This window comes from Rissa tridactyla, chromosome 13, assembly GCF_028500815.1.
Source record: "Rissa tridactyla isolate bRisTri1 chromosome 13, bRisTri1.patW.cur.20221130, whole genome shotgun sequence".
NCBI lineage: Eukaryota > Metazoa > Chordata > Aves > Charadriiformes > Laridae > Rissa > Rissa tridactyla.
In genome coordinates, this window is record NC_071478.1 from 7,531,753 (window position 1) to 7,551,978 (window position 20,226).

At 41.1% G+C, this 20,226-nt stretch overlaps 1 protein-coding gene across 4 annotated transcripts in view; it reads left to right on the forward strand.

Annotated features, from left to right (window-relative positions):
- Window positions 1-20,226, forward strand: part of TMEM132C (transmembrane protein 132C) — a 222,453-nt gene that overhangs the window by 190,850 nt on the left and 11,377 nt on the right. For 3 of the 4 annotated variants that reach the window (XM_054220006.1, XM_054220005.1, XM_054220007.1), the window contains 4 exons: window positions 1,647-1,790; window positions 17,493-17,698; window positions 18,166-18,439; window positions 19,465-19,656. In XM_054220006.1, coding sequence (XP_054075981.1) covers window positions 1,647-1,790; window positions 17,493-17,698; window positions 18,166-18,439; window positions 19,465-19,656 — 816 coding nt within the window. Of the gene's footprint in view, window positions 1-1,646; window positions 1,791-9,621; window positions 9,688-17,492; window positions 17,699-18,165; window positions 18,440-19,464; window positions 19,657-20,226 lie in introns of those variants that run through there. The other variant, XM_054220008.1, reaches the window with a different exon arrangement.

Below are 20,226 nucleotides of genomic sequence, written 5' to 3' on the forward strand. Positions count from 1 at the left end.
ATCCGAGTAGAATCATTTCAAAGCAGAGCTGAGATAGCCTGAAAAGATGTCCTGTCATTTCCACAAACTATTTTGCTGCTCCTTTGCCCTGGAGTCCTTAGTTCACAGTGTTTAACACTCAGAGTCACGAAAAATAAGGCTTTAAGGGATTGAGGCAAAAGATTAATTTCAAAGGACATACAGCACTTGCAGTAGCCAAATACCGAGCAGAAAATATGTTGAACCTGCTTTTTGGTGAACCTGTGTGGGTTATTTCATGCTTGTTGCTTTGGCAGTCTGCAGACAGAGGAATAGTTGGGTTTGTCATGGAGTTTTTTTCACGAATGTTGAGATCTGCTCCTTTGCATCTGTTTCCGGACTTATCAAAATGCCAGTACATGGAAATAAATACTTTTGGAACAAAATATTCAAGTTTGGATGACAGAAGTTAAGTTCCAAAAGCCACGCATCTTAATACAGAGCTCAAAAATGCCAAGTACCCAGGAGAATTTGTATGGGGGACAGCTGGGGGTCGTCTCTGCCTTTGAGAGGCAGGAGTTCCTGAGAATGGCCTTAGACTTTCCAATAATGTTATTTATAAATCTGGCACTGATTTACTGTGTTTGGGTAGCTTTGTTTTCATATATGCCACAGGAATTATTTAGGGTTCTTACTTTTCTAGAACAGTCAAAATTCCTTTTTTTAACAGTTTTTTTTTAAGTTTGATGAGAGCGCTCTCTTATGAGAGCTGTAGGAGAACCTGAGAAATAACAACTTGCAAGATGAAAAGAAAATCTGACCTAGATTTCAAACTCACTCAACTTGAATTGAAAACAGTAACGACAGTATCAGTGCCTCATTTTGCTGCCGTTGACATCCGTGGCTTCAGTCCTCATGACTTTGGCCATGAGGATTTTGCTGAATATTTTATTCACTTTATAGAACTGGAAGTTGAAAAGTTGGAGAAAATTTTGAAGTTATTCCTGCATGGGAATCTTGGGAATACAGTGATGCTGAAACAGTTCAGCAGTTAGAAGAGTTCGCTTAGTCGATAGTGTCTTGAAAGGCTTTTATATGCCACGACCCAAGTTCAAACTTCAAATTTCCCTGTTATTTTCCTTGCAGTTAATAGCATCACTAACTCCTTCTGGATTCCTTACATTGCTTCATTGGCCTTATCAAAGGAAATTAAATAATCTTGAAACAGTTCCAGATACAAAGTTCACAGAGAGGCCCCGTCTTTGCAATGGGCTGAGACTCAAAGAACAGTATTTTTACTTTCAAGGCTCTTGTATCCTGTCCCAAACATTGCCCATCAGATCCAGTTTAGTAAAAACTCATGTTTTGGAAAGTAAATATTGGGGAAAGACCCACATACTTAAAAAGTAGAAGCTACCTGTGATGTGTGCCTGCCTGGACGGAATTTAGCTGCAGTTGTGTTGCTCGTGATTTAACAGTGTACAGTACAACTGACTGTGTTTTTAGCAGCCAAAATATAATTGGGGTTTTACTATGTTTTGCCAAGTTGCACCTGTTTGAAGATGAGATGAGATCATTAGCCACTAATGCATCTGTCGTGTGTATAGGTCCAGTTGAGAGCTGATGCTTGCCTTTTGGAAATCCCTTTAGCTGTGTCTGAACAATACTGTGCTTTGTTTTGTGTACAGGACATGGAAATTCTGAACACCGCAATTCTCACGGGAAAAACAGTGGCAGTGCCCATCAAAGTGGTCTCCATTGAGGAGAACAGTGCTGTGACAGACATCTCTGAATCAGTGGAGTGCAAATCCTCTGATGAAGACGTCATTAAAGTAAGTTTATGCTCATGTATTGGCTTCTGAAATTTCATGTCTTTTTATACAGAAAAGGATAATAGCCTGGGAACAACCACTAAATCTACTCCTGCAAATTAATTGTACTACTGTTTGAAAAGCATAAGGAAGGGGGTGTTTAAGAAAAGAGAGAGTTAGGTGCAACAGTAGAGCCACCACACTGAGTTTCAGTAGAATTTCAGTGTTTAATTTTTATTTGTGTCTTAATTTTAAAATGTCGTCGTAACGTCCCCTGAAATCCTCTGTGCACAGAGTTCATTTGCTACAAAAACCAGCTCTGCTGTTAGTGCTGCCTCTCCAGATGTTTCTTATCACCTTTCCAGCTGTGATTATCAGCTCACAGCTGCATCAGTGGGATGGATTGGATGAGCGTTCCCCAGCAACTGCAAAGCAAAGTCATCCTGGTCGACTTCACATTCTGCTGAGAGCTGTTTTGAATTAACAACTTGATGTTGCACAGAAGAGGCTAGAAAGCATTCACATAACCGCTCCCTCGGTTTAGCACCAGCAGCTTAATGTCGCAGAGTAACAAACACCAGTGGGGTAGTATTGTCTTGAGGCAGCACAGCTATTTCTGCTGTGAACACGCAGTCAAAGCCCTGAAGGCAGCTCACAGCTGTGCGGAGTCAGTACAAAGACAGTGCTCTCCATGAATCCCATTGCAGTTTCCAGGCAGGACGTTCATGGTGCATGGTCTTTGAGCAGGGGTGTTTTTACCCTTGCTCCGTAAGCTCTTTTGAACAGGTATTTTATTATATTTTGTGATTTTTACAGCATATAACATAGTGGGCTTTGTGATGATACTCTTTAGGTGTCTCTAATATGCTATCAGCTCTCTTGGACGTATAGTATACAAACAGTAATGCCGCAGTGTTATGTATTCCAGTCAGTTCAGTTTGTAGGTCCATGGAAGGCAATAAAACTCCTGTGAACTTGCAGGATCCAACAGTTTGCTGCACTATTGTAAAATTTATGTAAAAGCATTTATTACACCAGTAAGCAAGTAGGTGGGAAAAAACAGTCATACTTTGAACTAATGAAGCCATTATAGAAGACTTTTACAGAAAGCTTTCTGCTTTCAGTGGATCCTTCAGGGCCAAACAAATCTCTCCAGCTTGCTGGAGCCTGAAGTGCTCCCATATATCAGATGCTTTACAGAGTTTTTAATCTCAAGGAATTCCTGTTAACATTTTTCCTAAGGTAGCCACCCAACTACAAATCAAAGTAAAAGCTGGAATTTAGTTTAGGGATCATCCTCATTGTAACGTTTTTGGAAACCACAGTCCTGAATAAGAAGAAATACAAGATAGCATTCGCAAATTAAAAAAATAAATTCAGAAAAGGATTACTCTGGTCATCCAGATTAGCCATCTTGCTTAAACATCTTACAAAATTTCATCAAATAATTCCCACCCCATGCAGATTTCTTCTTGCCAACGGTGAAAACGACCAGTGTTAGTTCTTTGATTCAGAGGAAGACTCAGGTCAGGGAAAAATATATATATATATGATGGGGATTTGTTATACATCACCAGATGAGACATAGAAAGTAGCAGCACAATGATTTCCCAAGTAAAAAACCCTCTGAAAAAATGACTTCTGTTTTTTATAGATTTGGAGCATATTGATCAAGGAGAAATGAAATTCCCAAATCTTACCAAAAAAAGAGTGTTCTTGCTGTAATTGCGGTACAGGCTGGACTATTGCAGTTCTCCAACAATTCTTGGAGCACTATGTCTGTTGATTAGCACTTGGGACCCTGCTGTGCACTTCTCTTATTTCCTACAGAAATAATTTATCTCCACGAAAAGGGTTTCTTAAAATGGAGGCCGTTTGCACTATTGGTACATTTTTACGTGGCTTCAAGAAGCCTCTGTGTCTAGCCACTCTGAAGTTGAAGTGAAACAAATAACTGGAGGCTACACACAGTGTTTATTGGAATCGACTAGAGAAATTTTTCAGGTGTAATTTCTTTCTCTTCAGAAGTGTTGTGAAATTGCTCAGATGAATAGAGAAACTATCTTCTGTGTATTTAGAAATATATGCAGAATCTCCAGAGGAATGCATCTGTGACATGAGTGCGAACTGCTGTAAAACATACAGCGAGTTAAAAAATAGAGTTCAATGAAATGCTTCGAACAAAAAGGTTTTACCATCTCATCATAAAGGAGAAAGGGCTTTTTTGAACCTAGAATGTTCCAGTTTCCAGGAAGTTTCTTTCGATGGGGAAATGAAGTTTGGGGTTCAAGTCAAATTGACCTGTTCATGTTGGTTCTGTCTGATTTTAAAAAAGCACTCAGAAAGCTTCAAATGGAGCACAAAGGCCTTTCATCCTGAATTCATTTTGAAACTCCCCATCAAGTTTTTGTGTTAAATTCGTTGGGTAGATCATCTTCCTCTGTAAAATACTGTTTTAGAGACCTTGTTGTGAGTAACCTTTCTGTTAGGTAATAGTTTCCCCAATGATAAGCATGGTCTCGAGGCAGCTCAGTACAGTTTGTGTCCTGTCTTAATCTGCTGACCACTACTCCATTTACTTTTTTTATTGTCTCATAGTTTCAACTCTTTGCTTCCAAATTTACAGTTGATTTCATGAACTTTAAAAGTCTTTGAATGCTCTAGACCTTCACACAGTGGTCCAGCCTTTTAAAAATGGACACAAAATTTATTATGGCACTAAAAGTCAAGCAACAGCCAAATTTTACTTTGCTAAGCTGGAATTTACCAATAGGATCCATATATCTGGATCCATTAATAGTAAATGCAGTTGCATGCGTAGGCTCCTTTTCATCTCCTGGGAATTCAAGTGAAACGTGGCTGCTTTTGCTGGTGCTTCTGTGTGGTTTGCGCAAGAGCAAACACTGCTCCAGGTTCCCCACTCACCTGGCTCCTAGAACAGATGCAGTTTCATGCTGTGAAGAAGAGCAGAGTTTCTGGAGACTGGCAATATCTCGTGACATTTCCAGACTGAAAACTCTTAGTAACGCTGAAGAACTTAAGGATGTTTTTTCCATTAAAATAACCTGAGTTCAAAAATTTTCAGTGCTACGTGTATTTCAGAAGCTACTGTAAGCATTTCGGGTTTGTATTTCATTATTCTTGGACTAGCTCTTATCCCATTGCTACATGAGGGGATGCTGTATACATGGCGTTATATTCTTATTGTATTGCTGTTATTTATAATTGGTAAATTAAAAGCTGGATACTAGTCTCAGTGTATTAGCCTTGAGCCATACTCTGAAGAACTTATTTACTGGATTCTTTTAATTTTTAAATGGCATTATTAGCTTTGAGATATACTCAGATCAAAACATGGATTGAGATAATATTAGTGCACACGTGCAGCTGCTGTGGTTGTCGCTGGAAACAGAAACACGGGTCTTGCCTTTAAGATGTCCCTCAGTAGTTGTTAATGAACAGTGGGCTCTTGGCTTCACTGGGGCTGATGAGTAGAGGATGACATTAACCACAGGTAAAGGCCACTGCAGGAATGTTAGGAATTTCTGTTGGGAGCTAAAATCCGGGACAGAGTGTCACAGCTGTCCCTCTCTTATCACAGTAACTTGAAACAAAATCCCAGATCAAAGCAGTACTGAACTGTTAGGGGCTGAAAATCTGGCTAGGGGATTTTGTGGTTGAACTCTAGCTTAATAGCAAGAAAAGACTGGAACTACTGCTGGTATCAACACTTTCAAAGCAATAGTGATGGGACTTATGGAGACCTGTCAAGGTTACAGATCTTGTTTAAAGGCCCAATCCAGTAATCATTTACACACATGAGTAACTTTACTGCGAATACTGCTGACATCAGGGAACATATTCCTATGAAATAATCATTTAGGATTCATAAATGTTTCGGAGATTTTGCCATTTGTGGTAGAAACAGTTTATGAAATTAAATTAATTCTTCCTAAATAGACACAAACTCACATCGAAATGTCTGCTGGCCATTCATGAATCTGTTCAGACTAAAGGCCAGTCTGGATTCTGTGTAACACATGATGCAGGGACGTCTCAGCTTGCCAATAAGGAGGCTGACAGATGGACATATTCATAAGAGATAAATAAATAGTTGTGTACTAATTGTAGTAATTTATTTTTAAAATTGTGTATCTGGAACCATATCGCAATACCCTGTTTACTAAGGAGAAGTCATCAGCACTTCATTATTTAGATGATACTTTGCTATTTTCTTAAATACCCAGTCTTACACAGATAGATAGCTATGCTGCAGCCTCTTCAGCTGTTTATTTAACTACAAAGAGTGTCACTGCTCTTCCTTGCTTTTCAGTATTTGCAAAACTTGAAATCTGTTCTAAAACTAGATACAGAAGCGCTGTTTTCACTTTGATAGGCAGAGGAACCACTAGTTAGCAGCATCCATAGGTGTTTTTATTAAAGGTTGAGTTATACATTTTTCTGACGGTAGGTTGAATGGGTTGAATGCAGTTCCAAGCTGAGTGGCTGAGATACAAGCAGCTATTAAAGAATCGACCTCTTAAGCCTCAATCCTGCGTCATTAAAGAGCTGCACTCATTAAAGCCATCAGCAAAGCTCACCCTGAAATTCTGATGATAAGGGGACAGTGCCTCAGGCTCCTTAATGTTTCATCGTAGTACCACGGCTATTCCAGAAAAAAAAAAAAGTCTTAACACAAATAAGATCTATGGCTGCCCTTTCATTGTATTGTTTAGGCACCAAATAGAAGGATACCTACTCTGACTCGAATCAGTGGCTATATACTGGGGCAACATGCTCACTTGCTCTCTGAGTAGAGGGGGTGGATGCCAGGCTTTGTAATGCAAAAGCAGGCTTCTGCCACTGAGGGAAGTCATCCCGCCCTTTATTTGTATTAGCCCTACCTGGAGAAGTGTGGTTATCCACGGGTAAGTAAGGCTGATGTTCTGTTAGTGAGAGAGCTGATGGACTGAGGGGGATAACGTCCTGCCGTGACACCAGCTCCTGCTACCTGCTCTACTTACTGTAAGGGCTCCGCTGGTCCCTGCATCCCCTTGAACTTTTCAGACATATAACCAAGAGAGAGCAAAACAGGGAATGGTGAGATAGGGACAGGTGATGACAGAAACATTGGTGGGATGGAAGGGTGCGAAGCGTTACATTAAAGAAAGTGCTAGTGCCAAAATACATTGGTCTGCCAAAAACCTGCATAAAGATGGAAGGGAATCAGGGCGTGACTGTCCTTACCTGGTGCACTGCAGTGTTAAAGGATATGGAAATGCTTGGGATTGTTGAGGAGAAGCCTAAATATCTGGTGTGTTGCTCTCCACAGGGCTAATACAAGATCTGGTCCTTTTCCTATTGAAACTAAAGTGTTACACTATGAGCATTACAGAACTGATCTCATAGAGAATTAGTGCTTCTCATCCTAAACATTGCTTGGCAATAATTGTACTTGGTTCAGTGAAACATTCTAACAGATACTGACAAAATATAAAAATGAGGAATCTCATAAGTATCTGTCAGAGGAAAGCTGTCTTCTCAAAACAAAGCTTCTCGTGGCATCTAAGGTTTCTTCCCTGTGCTTTCTTACCAGCAGCGTCTGGAGGCAGATAATGATGTGGTGGGTTGTGATGAAGTGTGATGCAGATGGTAATTTCAAGGGGAAACACAGTTTCAGAAGATTTCGTCCCATTAGAAACCCTGGCATGTCATGGGCACGTTTGTGCACATTGTCCCTCATACCATTCAACCTCTGCTGCATACAGCAGGGTAAGCATCCAAACTTGCATTGCATTTCTGCACCTCAGCATACACATATATTCTTCGTGTGGGGCTTTATTGCAAAGCCTTCAAGACTCAGAGGATTTAGGGCCTTACATTATGTTTTTAGTGCAGGTTATAGGTTATATGAGAAAAAGCTTCTTTAGGGTGAGGGTGACAGAGCACTGGAACAGGCTGCCCAGGGAGGCTGTGGAGTCCCCTTCTCTGGAGACTTTCAAGACCCACCTGGATGCAGTCCTGAGGGATGTGCTCTGGGCAATCCTGCTTTAAGCAGGGGAGTTGGACTAGATGATCTCTAGAGGTCCCTTCCAACTCTGAAAATTCCATGATTCCGTGAAAATAAAAACAAGGGGCTGACTAGAAAGAACTGGTTGTTCCTACCAGCTATTTTGATCGAGGAAGAATACTAACTTCCAATAAAAAGCTCCTACAGTGAATAAAATGCAATTGATTTATCGCTCATTTTTTTACTTAGGTCAAATAAAACTGTATTTGGAGTTTGTTAGCTCAGTGCACCTGTTGTAGAGTTTAGCATGCTGAATAACGAGCAGGTAGGTAAACTTCTGGTTAAAACAGGTCTCATTCCTAACTCCACCCTGTAAAACAAAGGGAGAAATGAAAAGTCGCACTAGATGGGGTTTCCAGGAGACCAGTGTGGTCTGTATTCTCTGCAATATTCTGTGCAGTCACTTTAATGTAATGCTCTCTTCTGTGGTTTTATGGCAGCCCTGCAAGAGTCAGTGAAAGCGTGGACGGGTCAATCTAAACAACAGCAGCTACTGTCCTCCTCCGCTGTAATATGCAGGGCAGCTACTCATGGAGGGTTCATGCCTCTTTCAGATACTTCAGCCCACACAGTCAAATTTTTGCAGTACTCTCATTTTAAAAAATAAAGTAAAGTAGTTGTATAACTTTCTGGAAGGAGAAAAGTTGGACTACTCCTTCTAAGGTGCCTGTGTGTTCATTCTCATCCAGGTCTTTCCTTGGTTAGCTCCAGAGTCTGGAACTGAAAACTCAGTCCGTGTGACACCGCGCTGAGAGCCAACACAGCTGTGCTGCTTCTGGGTCCAGTGCTAAGGTCTTTGCAAGGTGGCTGTAGGGACACACCAGCAGGCTCAGAACGAGCATGGGATCTCTGTCACATCCACTGCGCGGTGCAGATACCCCCAAGGTCCACCACAAATGGCCTTCCTGAAGTTTATGCTGGGTAGCTGATGAACTGCAAATGCAGTTCCTACTGCCCACACCCTAACAGAGCCTTGGAAGCCCTCAAAAGCAGAAGCCGTATCTCGTCGTGAGTCCAAACCCAGCAGCCTGTTCCTCTGATGGCTCCTCTTTCCTCTTCTGATACTATGTGTTCCTGCGATTTGTGTCAAACTGAAAAGCTTTAAAAACAGGAAAGAAAGTCACAGCATGGATATTCCATTGTTTTGCTTTTCTGAAGCTCTGTGACTTTGTAGGCTTTTCTTCTGGTAAATCTGTTATGTTATATTCTGAACAGAATTGCAAATAGAAAGTCCACCTCCTTGCCCTCCTCTATACTTTTCATAGTCCTATGATTTACTGGGATCAATATACATCAGTAGAGTGGAGAAACTTCAGAGGAGTTTTAGAAAAATGAAGCTTTACCACACACTTCTGTCAGGTGCAAATACAGGATATAGGCCAGAATACATGGAGCTTTCACAGAAGATGCTGTATCATTAACATATTCCACTGCTCCCCAAGCAGTCAGCCTCTGTGGAAATTGAAACTCAAAATTGACATGGTCTGAGATACTTAAATTCAGCAATAAAAGTTGTAAATACCTTGCCATCACATAACATGCAAAAATTTCACGGTCAGCTAAAGAATCTTTTAAACCATGTCCTTGCAGACTGCTTCCCGTCATCTCCTGCCTTCACCCAGCTCACTGCCTGCCTTAGTGATGTCAGGGTGGAGAACCTGTACATCCCAAATGAAAAGTCAAAGTGGAATGGCAATAACAGTGCCTCAAGTTCCACAGAAAGTGCTTCAAAATGAACTTCAAAGCTGCAAGATCAAGACCAGGAAAGTAAATGGAAGAAATAACATTAGTCTTGTGACAGCTATAGATATGATGGGGAGATAAGCAGCTTTCTCCAGACCTTTCTGAGTAAGACAGAAAACGGTTTGCTTCTCCTTTTCTTTTCTGCCAATAGCTGTAATTTACACATTGTGAATTTGTGTATTGTAGATACATATTAAGTTAGAAAATGACAAGCACTGTGATGTTCTCAAATGTGCAACTACTGTCCACAGTGTGTAGATGGAATTAAAAGTCGTGCATTCACCCTGTGATCCTGCTTTGCCATGCACGATATTTGGGGCTGTGCTGCATATATAGTCTGGCATATCCCTAGTGAGTAGGAGCCAAACTCTTTGTTTGGCCCCATTTTCAGAAATTACTTGACTCGAGAGTGCACAAAACAAGACAGATTTTGTTTTATGTGATAATGCTAGCTGCAGAGAGCTCCTGTGGCTCAGCGCAGCCACAGTTCAGCTTCAAAAGCCGGTCATTTGGGAGCAAATATATGCCCTCCAGTCTCAGCTGGCATTTTGTGCCCCTTTTACTCTCTCAGTTCTGTCGTAGTGAATGATATTCAGTTAGTTAAATGTATTGCTTCTGCTCTGCAAAGCTGCCAGCAAAATCTTTGTAATGAGATTAGATAATGTACAGCCTTTTTCCTAAGAAATGCTCTGTAGCTTTGGGGGTTTTCTACTTAGTTTTGCTAATCTGGCTGCTGATAGTGAACATGCAGACCCTTCTCAGCAAGAGAGTCCAAATTGCTTCTAAACTGTGGCCCTGATTTTACAGAGTTCTCCTCTTCGTTGATGCTCTGGGCTCAATCCCCGTGTTATTAGTGCAGGTTGCTGGGAACTTTGCCTGAGGACTGATCACAGGGATTGAAACCGCATTTGGAATGTGGCAGCTGTTTACAAGCGCAAAGCAACACCAACGCACAAGCCCTGTTATCCATCAAAAACTGCAGTTAGTTCTAAGAGAGGCAGAATGAGGCTTAAATCAGTTATTAGAGTGTAATACCTGCCCTGCTCCCTCGTCACTGTTTCCAGACTGGGAGTAATTATTCCTCAACTATTTCAAGAAACGAATTCATTCTTTTTCTTTTGGTGGGTTGTAGGTAAAAACAACTGTCAGCGTTATTCTTGCATGTAATGTGAAAAATCCAGCCTTTCATTTATTAAGATGACAGTCTTACCAGTGTTAAGTCTGCATTACTGTATTTACCTTTATGCTCGCCCTGTGGGGGGAGCTTTTGGCTTCGCTTTCCCAGTCACTGAGCACAGCCCCGGCTGTAGTCAGTGGGAACAAGGGGTGGCTCTGGCGAGTCAAGTCACACTAGCAATTAGCAACTCCTGTAATGGATGCTTCCATTTTAAAGGCTGTTCTAACGGTGTCACAAAGCTGTAACTATCATTCCAGAGATCATGAAGAGCTCAAGTCTGAAGCTTTAACTCTTATCAGACTTAAAACAGTTTAATGTGAAAAAATGAATAGTATGGGCCTTGAGACAGCTTCCATTTTCCAGTAGTAGGTTATTGATTATTCAGGATTATGTAGCCAGGCATTGAAATCCTTCTTATAAAGCAGTTACCATCACCTAATGTTCATGTAGCATAGGATTTCCTTTATATATAAAAGCATAGTGTTTAATTGGAATCAAGGCTAGAGAGCTATGTAGAGTTTCTCGCAAAACCTCTAGAATTTAATAGAGGGTAATTCGCTTTCTACAGAGGATGTTGCTAAAAAAATCTTAGAAGAAATTCTATAGCAAGGACCTGAATATTACAAAATTCTAAGATTGTCCAAAAAGCTTGTAGAACTATGATCACTGTCTAATATTTTCTATATGATAGTATGTAAGTGTCAGTATATTCAATGGATAAGTCATTCTGGTGCTCTGTATTCCTTAATGGAATGAATGACTTTGTTCACAAAGCTTAACCTGCATGAGCTTCAATTCCCTTCTGATATGTGAGAAGGATGATGCTGAGCTGAAATACTAGGAGCGTCATATATTTGAAAAGTGCTGAGCATCACTATTCTTTACTAATTATCCTGTAAATTTTTTCACTGAAATTGAGATTCCTTTCACAGAGACTGGAAAAATCTTTTTACTCATACAAGTGCTTTCATAAGTATTTAAACATTTCTGTAACCTTTGAATATTTTAGCAACATTTGCATTAGTATAACAGAAATAGGTAAATGAGTTTACACACCAAAATACAAAATCGTGAACCTGATGAATACAAGCAGGACATCAACCGCTATCATATCTCCTCATTTCTGTTCAGTCTTAAAGTTCTGAGACTTTTTAAACCTCAGGCTGTTTAATTAGGGGCAAACCACACAGAATTCTACCTAGAGAATGGACTCATGCCTTACAAATTTGCAGTGTTCATAAACTTGACAGGATTGCCATATTAAAAGCTTCTCTTTTTGTCCTTCAGAACTGTCCTTCAGAGACCTGTTGGTATGGGCTGATGTCTCCAGACGTCAAAAACCACCAGGCGAATAAGCAAGCTTAGACTAGACTCACAGAGTCAGTACCACTTACTTATTTTTAGCTCTTATAGTTGTTGTTCCACTTCTGTGTACAACAGATATGAAACAGAAAAGACAATTTTTTGAGTTCACCATCTTTTGAAGGACAGTCTTAGCTTATATTTGACATGAAATTTGTCTTTTGTAAACTATCTGCCTCTGCCAGTAATTAAATGAAGATTTTGCAGGAATCTGTGGCTGAATTTGACCCAGCACAACAGGGATATTTTTACAGAAGTGTCAACAGCCCCTTTATGGCTGCAGAGTCCAAGGCAGTACGTTGTCACGTCCTTCATGGTGACTTCAAGCAGCTCATGCTCCCTTCTTGCAGTTCTGCAATACAGAGGTCATGGTGGGATCAAGACCTTAATTCGAAAGGAGTAACTAAAGGAAGACGCAGAGGATTTGCATTTGACTGGTAACGGTACTAGGAATCTCCTTAATATTCACTGCAGCTACTCTGTTCATTACCAGGTGGAAAGGTACGTTCACTCCCCAGATTGCAAAGTCACATAGCGCCATAGGTAGTGATTCAGGTGTGACTCTCTCTTGATTTCCAGGCAGTAGTTTTCTCTGTCAGCTCAATAAAATGTGATTTGTTGCAGAGAGAATCTATCCAAGTCATTTGGAAAGGCAGTGGCCTTTGTTAGAAAGGGGCACAAAAATATAATACCAGAAAAAAAGAAAGACAAAGAAGAAATGTCATGGGAATAGTGCTTAGCCCTGCCTTTTGCTGTCTAGCTTCTTTATTTTAATCTGGAGATAGAAGTTAGAAAAATAGAAAAAAAAGGGGGGAAGTAGCTGAATGCAGCTTAATAATGAAAGAAACTGCTGAAGTAGCATCAGAAAGCTCTTTAAAATGCAAAACTTCTTGCTGATCTGCCACACAGAATGGGAAAAAAACACTCACTTAAAGGTGGTGGCTAAGCATGCTTTCCCTTCATCCTCTCTCCCTTCTGATTCCAAAGATAAAAAGCACTTTTAGGGGCAAAATGCTTTCATAGTAAAAACATAAATACTACAGGAGATGAGAGACAGAGGGCTGCTCACAGAGTCTCCAGCCTCTATTAGAAACTTCTTTAGACTCCTGTGGGCAGGACTCCCCATGAGAGCCGGTCATTGTACTGTTCAGTGACCTTCCAGAAGCATTGCAAACCCTGGAGTGAAACAGAGAGATACTTTCATCTATCAAAAATGCTTAAATAAATATACTCTTTTAATTAAAAAGAATTTGAGTTCTAATATGATCCAGTTTAATTTATTACTCTCTTTAATCTCCCTTCCATCCTTCCTCTGGGATTCCATGCAAGTGTTCTAGGTTGTCTCTACCAGTCTTGTGTTTCCATCTCTCTTAACCCCATATGTGAAAAGATCAAAACAGTTTTACCAAGTCTACTTTGAATAACTCCAAAACCAAGTTGACTGTGATGTTCTTTCCATCTGAGTTAATCTGAGCTAAGGCGGCCTGTTGTTGCACCTTTTTGTGAGAGGTTCTGCTTAGCAAATCAGACCTTACACATGGCTTGCTGATGTTGTAAACTGTAGCAGAATCAGTACATCTGGATTTGTTCTGAGGCTGAGAAATCCTTTTTACTTATTTTTTCAAGGGACACCGTGTGAGGCAAGGGCAAGGGAAGCAAACCCACGTGCTCTCATTCTGCTTAGCCCAGTGTAGCTAAGCTTAGCTGAGATGAGTTGCTTACAGAAGCTGTAGACTATGGAATAGCTTCAATTGCATCTTTCTTGAGAAGGAGTATCCTTAATCCTGTACTTATGGAGAGCACACACACATTGTGAATTAGACATAGAGACACTGTTCCCTTCTCCCTTTCATTCCCTGTATAGCACTAGTTGGGAAGTGTGTCACCTTTGTTTGTCAAAAGCAATCGATGTTGCTTCAAGAATGGATACCTGAAAGCACAGTAGTTAAAATGCATACAGTAATACAGTCCGATACAAGCTTTGCTCCTCCTGTTCTCTCTGTGTGCTACCTCTTCATCAGAAATACAGGAGCAGAAGAAAGAGCATGTGTAAGGACATTAGCAATGCTTGTACTTTGTGAAAAGAGTAATGTTTTTCTCAATGCAGCTCATAAAGATCGGCCACTATTGCTGATGCATGTCCAGTAATAAATATTATCCTGTAGCAATTTTAAGGGCTGCGTGGTAGCTACAGCAGCCGCCTCCTTAGGATGCTGTATATATTTATTTAGCCATTTGTTTGTCGCATACCCATGAAGGCATATAGCAGCTTTACAAATACAGATGGAGATTGGATCTCAGCCCAGAACCATTTAGGAATTGCAGTTTTGCTACTATTGTTATTGTGTTTTTTCCCTGACAGTCGCATTTGTTCTGTTACTGACAACATTGGGCTTTAAATAATATTAAACCATACATCTAGACCAGACCTGGTCAGTCTAAAGCTGAGTATGTTATCAGAAATCTTTTATGAGCATGTGCATGTGGTTTACTCTGTGCATAAACAAGCAACTTGTACAACTAACTCAGAAAGTTAATTCATTTGTCTTTGGGATCAACTCCATAGAAATTAATAGGATGGAACCAGGTTCAGGATAGCAATGGCTGCTGCTCCAAGCAGAATTAAATTAGATCTTATTGACAAGCCTCCCAAAAGCTTATTCTTGAAGGAATATGGGGCTAAAGAATGGAGAGCCATATCTGAAGCTGCTTTGTCAAATGTTCCAGACATAAGGTCTTCTCCCCCAGGCACACTCACTGCTTCCCGTTTGGCTCCAGAAGTTGGTCTGCGCTCCAGGTGCAGGGCAGGTCTCTGACCAAGGCTCCCTGGGCTGGGTTCTTTACACCAGTGGGGGAAAATGGACAGAAGGAGTTGAATTGACTTTTGTGGGATTAGAGAAGGACAGAAATAAGAGTCCGCATAATTTCTGTACGGAAACTTCCTTGTACCCTGAACTTCATGTTGTGCCATAGGTAACATTCATATGTGGTATATTGTTTAGATGTGAATTCCTCTTAACTTCAGCCATCTAAGAATTAGGTATCTGGTCTAAGATACTTCGCAGGGTCTCCATCTCTGGTGGAGAGACATGGGCAGCTGCAGGGAGAGGGTTAATAATGCTGCCAGACATTGAGAGAGGAGAGTCACCCACTGGCCATTCCTGTTTCCATGCAGCTGAGACAGCAGCGAGACAACAGGCTTGCATTAGACATCAGCAGCTCAAACACGGGAGCTGAATGCCTCCAGTATGTCCTAGCAGCTGTGTACTGCTCCAGGCAGAAATGCCTCTGTGGTCGGGAAGTCAAGGCTGTAACTCCTGACATGGAGCCCTTGCTCACCTGTGCAGTTGGAGTTGTTTTCATGAGAAACATTTGCATGAAGCTTCCTCTCCCAGGGGTGAAACTGATGCCATGGCACCGCAGAAAGCAAGAGCAGCCCATCTAGGAAAGAGTTCTGAATCACTGCATGGTATTATCTATTATATTATGCACCTCTGCTGCATAGTACTTTTAGATGAGATCAAATAGTCATTCTGAAACAGCCTAGTATGAACTAAACCCCTTTCTGTATTGCCATTCAATTTAATACATGTAAAAATAGGGCATGCCGTTCGTAGTGATAAAATGAAGAAATTTATGCCACCTTCAGACTTTTAAACCTGTCTTAGATGGTCTGAGAGAGAAGTCCGAACAGACAGATGGTAGGACAAGAGGAAATGGGTTCAAGTTATGTCAGGGGAGGTTTAGATTGGATATTAGGAAACATTTTTTCACTGAAAGGGTTATTAAACATTGGAATAGGCTGCCCAGGGAGGTGGTGGATTCACCATTCCTGGAGGTGTTTAAAAAAAGGGTAGATGGGGCACTTAGGGACATGGTTTAGAAGTGGCTTTTGTCAGGGTAGGTTAAAGGTTGGACTCGATGATCTTAAAGGTCCCTTCCAACCTCAGTGATTCTATGATTCTATGGGTCAGGTTCTGTAGTATGTAGTACTGATTTCAGTCAACAGACCCCAGTTACAGCAAAACCTTCTTAGGGAATGAGTTATAGCAATGATTGTATTATGTTCTCTGAAGTTTCCTTTTGCAATCTCACCATCAAATATTTTACCAGAATGTGAGCAGTACCTAAACCTGACAGAGGATACAAATGGGATGTGTATGTCAAACTGGGAACAGTTTAGCTCCCGTATCTGTGGTCACAGAGGACACCCATGTGTTTGATTAGACTGGGGACAGAAGCATTTCCAGATTATAATCTCCATTTGAATAAAATGGTATTGGGAATGGGAGTGGGGATAAAAGGGAGCAGATGGTAATGTAAATATATGTTCAGGTGGGGAGACACATTGCCACCACTAACAATACTCATTATGGGTGATGAAATAGAATTCTGACGGGATGGGAGCAAGAGCAGGAGTTGAAGAGATTTGCTGGGTTTACTGTTAATTTCTGCAGACATGCCAGCTCATTTAGTAATGTAACAGCTCCCATTGCTAACCACTTAATGTATGATTAATGTGCCTCAGGATTTCCCTAGACATTTATGACACCTTTAGGAATAGATATGACAATGACTTTATCACATGGAGTCACTTCATACTATCTGCATCCCTCTTAATGATTTATATATTCAGGAGTGATTTTATCACTAGTACTCAGTAACGTAATAAATGAGAAAACTCAATGGTCTGTAAATTACAACATTGATTAAAGAAGTGATTACTGATATAACTCTTACATGACTATGATAATACTTGCTTATATTTCAGGACAGCATTTACATGTTAATGATAAATCCACTGCAGTGTTTAGAAATACTTTACAGCTTTAATCTAAATGTAAACATTTATAAACAGATAATGTTTATTGTAGAGGAAATGAGTAGAGTTCTGCTACTCTTCAGTGGATGCAATCCACTCCAGAGCCAGCTTTGTCTTGAAGACTGAAAGCAGCGTCACCCCCAATGAATGTGCTCATTAAGGTAGAGCTTTGATTTGCTGCTTGCCTCTATTGAGACCTGTTTTGGTTTGTTGGGTTCCTCTTGACCAAGCTGTGAAGAGCCTTGCTCATTATGTATTCCACAGCACTGTGATCGCCTAGTGGCTCACTGCATAGCGAACCAAAAATCACCCACCAGCTTCATAAATAGTATCCAGCCTTTAGGCATCTCCACATAATTTTGCCTCCTGAGCCAGTGGAGGATTTTTGTGTTCAGCTGCTCCCATTGTAAAAGGCCATCATTAACATCCATAAAGAAAAGGGAGCCTTTTTTGTTTGTTTTTGGTTTTGAGATGCCAGGGCTACTCTTTGAGCTCGTTTTGTTGCAGTGATTACCTTTTTTTCTTTCCCCCTCTCTTCTTCCCCCTTAGGTTTCTGACAGATGTGACTATGTTTTTGTCAATGGCAAAGAAATGAAAGGCAAGGTGAACGCGCTCGTGAACTTCACCTATCAGTATCTGAGTGCGCCTCTGCAAATCACAGTCTGGGTTCCACGCCTGCCTCTTCAGATCGACATTTCGGACACAGAACTGAGCCAAATCAAAGGCTGGCGAGTCCCTGTTGTTTCCAACAAAAGGTGGGCTTGAGTTGCTAAATTTCTTGGGTGTTTTTGTAAAACGGATGGAGTTGATTTTAACTCTCAGCAAGAACAGCTGCAGACCTGCACCCAAAAGGCACCATTTTTCCCTGAGGAACAGCAGTACTGGAATCCCCAGCTTTGCACCAGATATCTGCAGATATAATAAAGCTTTTAAAATTTGTGGGAGTTTTGCTTCTGTGCGTGTGTCTGTCCTGTGCAACAGATAATACTGTGGTGCTCTAGTAAGGACCACTTACAGTGTTGCTGTTGTTCAGACATACCAGCTTAGGTGAAAAAGTGGTATTGGCCTTCGTCATGCTGGGTAGCCATGCATCAGCAATGGTCCAACAAAACAGAAGGGAGGGCTGCTGTGTAAGGGGGTACTCTCCATTAGCACTCTAAAGTTAATTTTCACTAATGGTCTTGAAAACATTTCTTTATGCTTCCTTTTCTTATGAAAAAAGACCAACCAGAGACAGTGACGATGAGGATGAAGATGAGCGCAAAGGAAGAGGATGCACTCTGCAGTACCAGCATGCCATGGTGCGAGTCCTCACTCAATTTGTAGCTGAGGATTCTAGCCCTTGGGGTCAGCTGAGCTACCTACTGGGCTCAGATTGGCAGTTTGACATTACAGACCTGGTGATGGATTTTATGAAACTGGAGGATCCTCACATTGCCAAGCTGCAGGAAGGCAGGATTTTGATCGGACGGGAAGTAGGAATGACAACGATGCAGGTACTGTGCTCTAGACTGCCACATTCTGCCATTCCCGTAGAGAACTTATGTGGGGGCATAAAGGCAATACAGTGTTCTGCTGTCTTGAAACAGGATTATTTCCCATTACATTCCTGTGACCTTCTGGAGTGTCACACACAGCATTAATGCAACAACATTGATCCAAGCCAGAGGTGGTCCAAGGCATGCAGCATGGCCAGGAGCTGGAAGCCATAGAGCCTTCAGAGATGTTTAGGAGAGACAGCACTTCCAGGCTCAGTGAGAAGTCAGAGCTCTTGGCCCATGTGTGTGCAGGCTACCACCAGTCAGCTGATGGGCACCGTTTTGAATTTTTGAGACAGAGATCTTTAGATTGTGTCAAGTTTCTTTTGACTTATTTAAACATTAATTCATGAAAAAAAAATACCACCTGGTTAATAACCCTGAAAAGCACAAGCAGCCAACACCATATCCCAGTTCTGCCCCAGCTGAATCCTTACTAAGCCAATGCACAAAGAGTGGATATAGCTGAACTAGGCTGTAGATATGAGATGGGGAAGGTGGAGAAGACAGTATGTGCATGAACTAGCTATCCTTAGTTCCCTAAAGATAGTAGTATGGCCCTTAGTTTTATTAAAGGGAGGAATATCCTACTACCTTGATGTTCCATCAGAAACAGAAAAGATACAGAAATGAGAATTTCTAAGCAAAGAAGTGAAGGACAAATCCTAGATGTTGCTAACCTCCCTTTGAAATGGTTGGGAAGTAAATCTGATGAGGTCATCTACAGTGGGACACAGAATAACAGGGAAGAACACGACTGAGATAGTACAGCTCTCTGTATTGGATGCGATGTTCTCAGCCGTAACCTCTCTACTGACTGTTTTTCTGACCCAGCTAATGAAATCAGACTGCCTTTTCAGTGTGCTCTGCCATTTCATTTCTATGCATAAAGCTTTGGAGACAAGAAGGGATGATGACCTTAAGAAAGGTTATTTTAATTGATCAGCCTTTTCCTAAGTTGATTCTTTTGTGTTTCTCCAAAGGTTTTGTCTCCTCTGTCTGACTCCATCCTGGCAGAGAAGACAGTGACTGTGCTAGATGACAAAGTGACCATAACAGACCTTGGAGTCCAGCTGGTGGCTGGGCTTTCACTCTTTCTTCAGCCAAGTGCAGCAAGTAGTCGGGCTATTGTGGCTACAGCTGTTGCCCAAGAGCTGCTTCATACTCCTAAGCAGGTAGTGTACCCTCCGTATTTACTGTTGTTGCCTTTTGGGATGGGGCAGGGATTATGGATGTGAAATATGGATGAGAATTCATAACAAGTTTAGAAGTTAGACTTTAAAGTATAGGGGTAGTACATGTCCATGTCAGTCGCTTTCCTCTAGAGATACTCTGGAACTGCCTTTTCATTTCTTCCTTTCAAATATGGACTTAATCCACAGTAGAAATTCTGACTACACTGAAGTTTATATTATGTAAATTTTTAATACCCTTTCTTTAAATGATGCAACATCTGTTATTTTCGCAACACAGGCAGTCTTTGGACAGTGATCCTTGTTTGCTGTATGAGCATGCCCTTGTTTTCCGTGCCAGAGAGCACTGAGCTCTGTGTGTCACAACAATTTAGTATTTTGAAGAGCTATAAAATAGAGGCAGAAGATAGCCAAATACATTTCTTTTCCCTCCTGGAGTCACGGCAGACTGCCAGGCTCCTCTCTCCTTTTATTTTCTAGATGGATTTTGGGGGGTTAGTCATTCAGTTCGTTAAGGTATCGCTGCGCTGATCCTACTTAATTTAAGTCAGC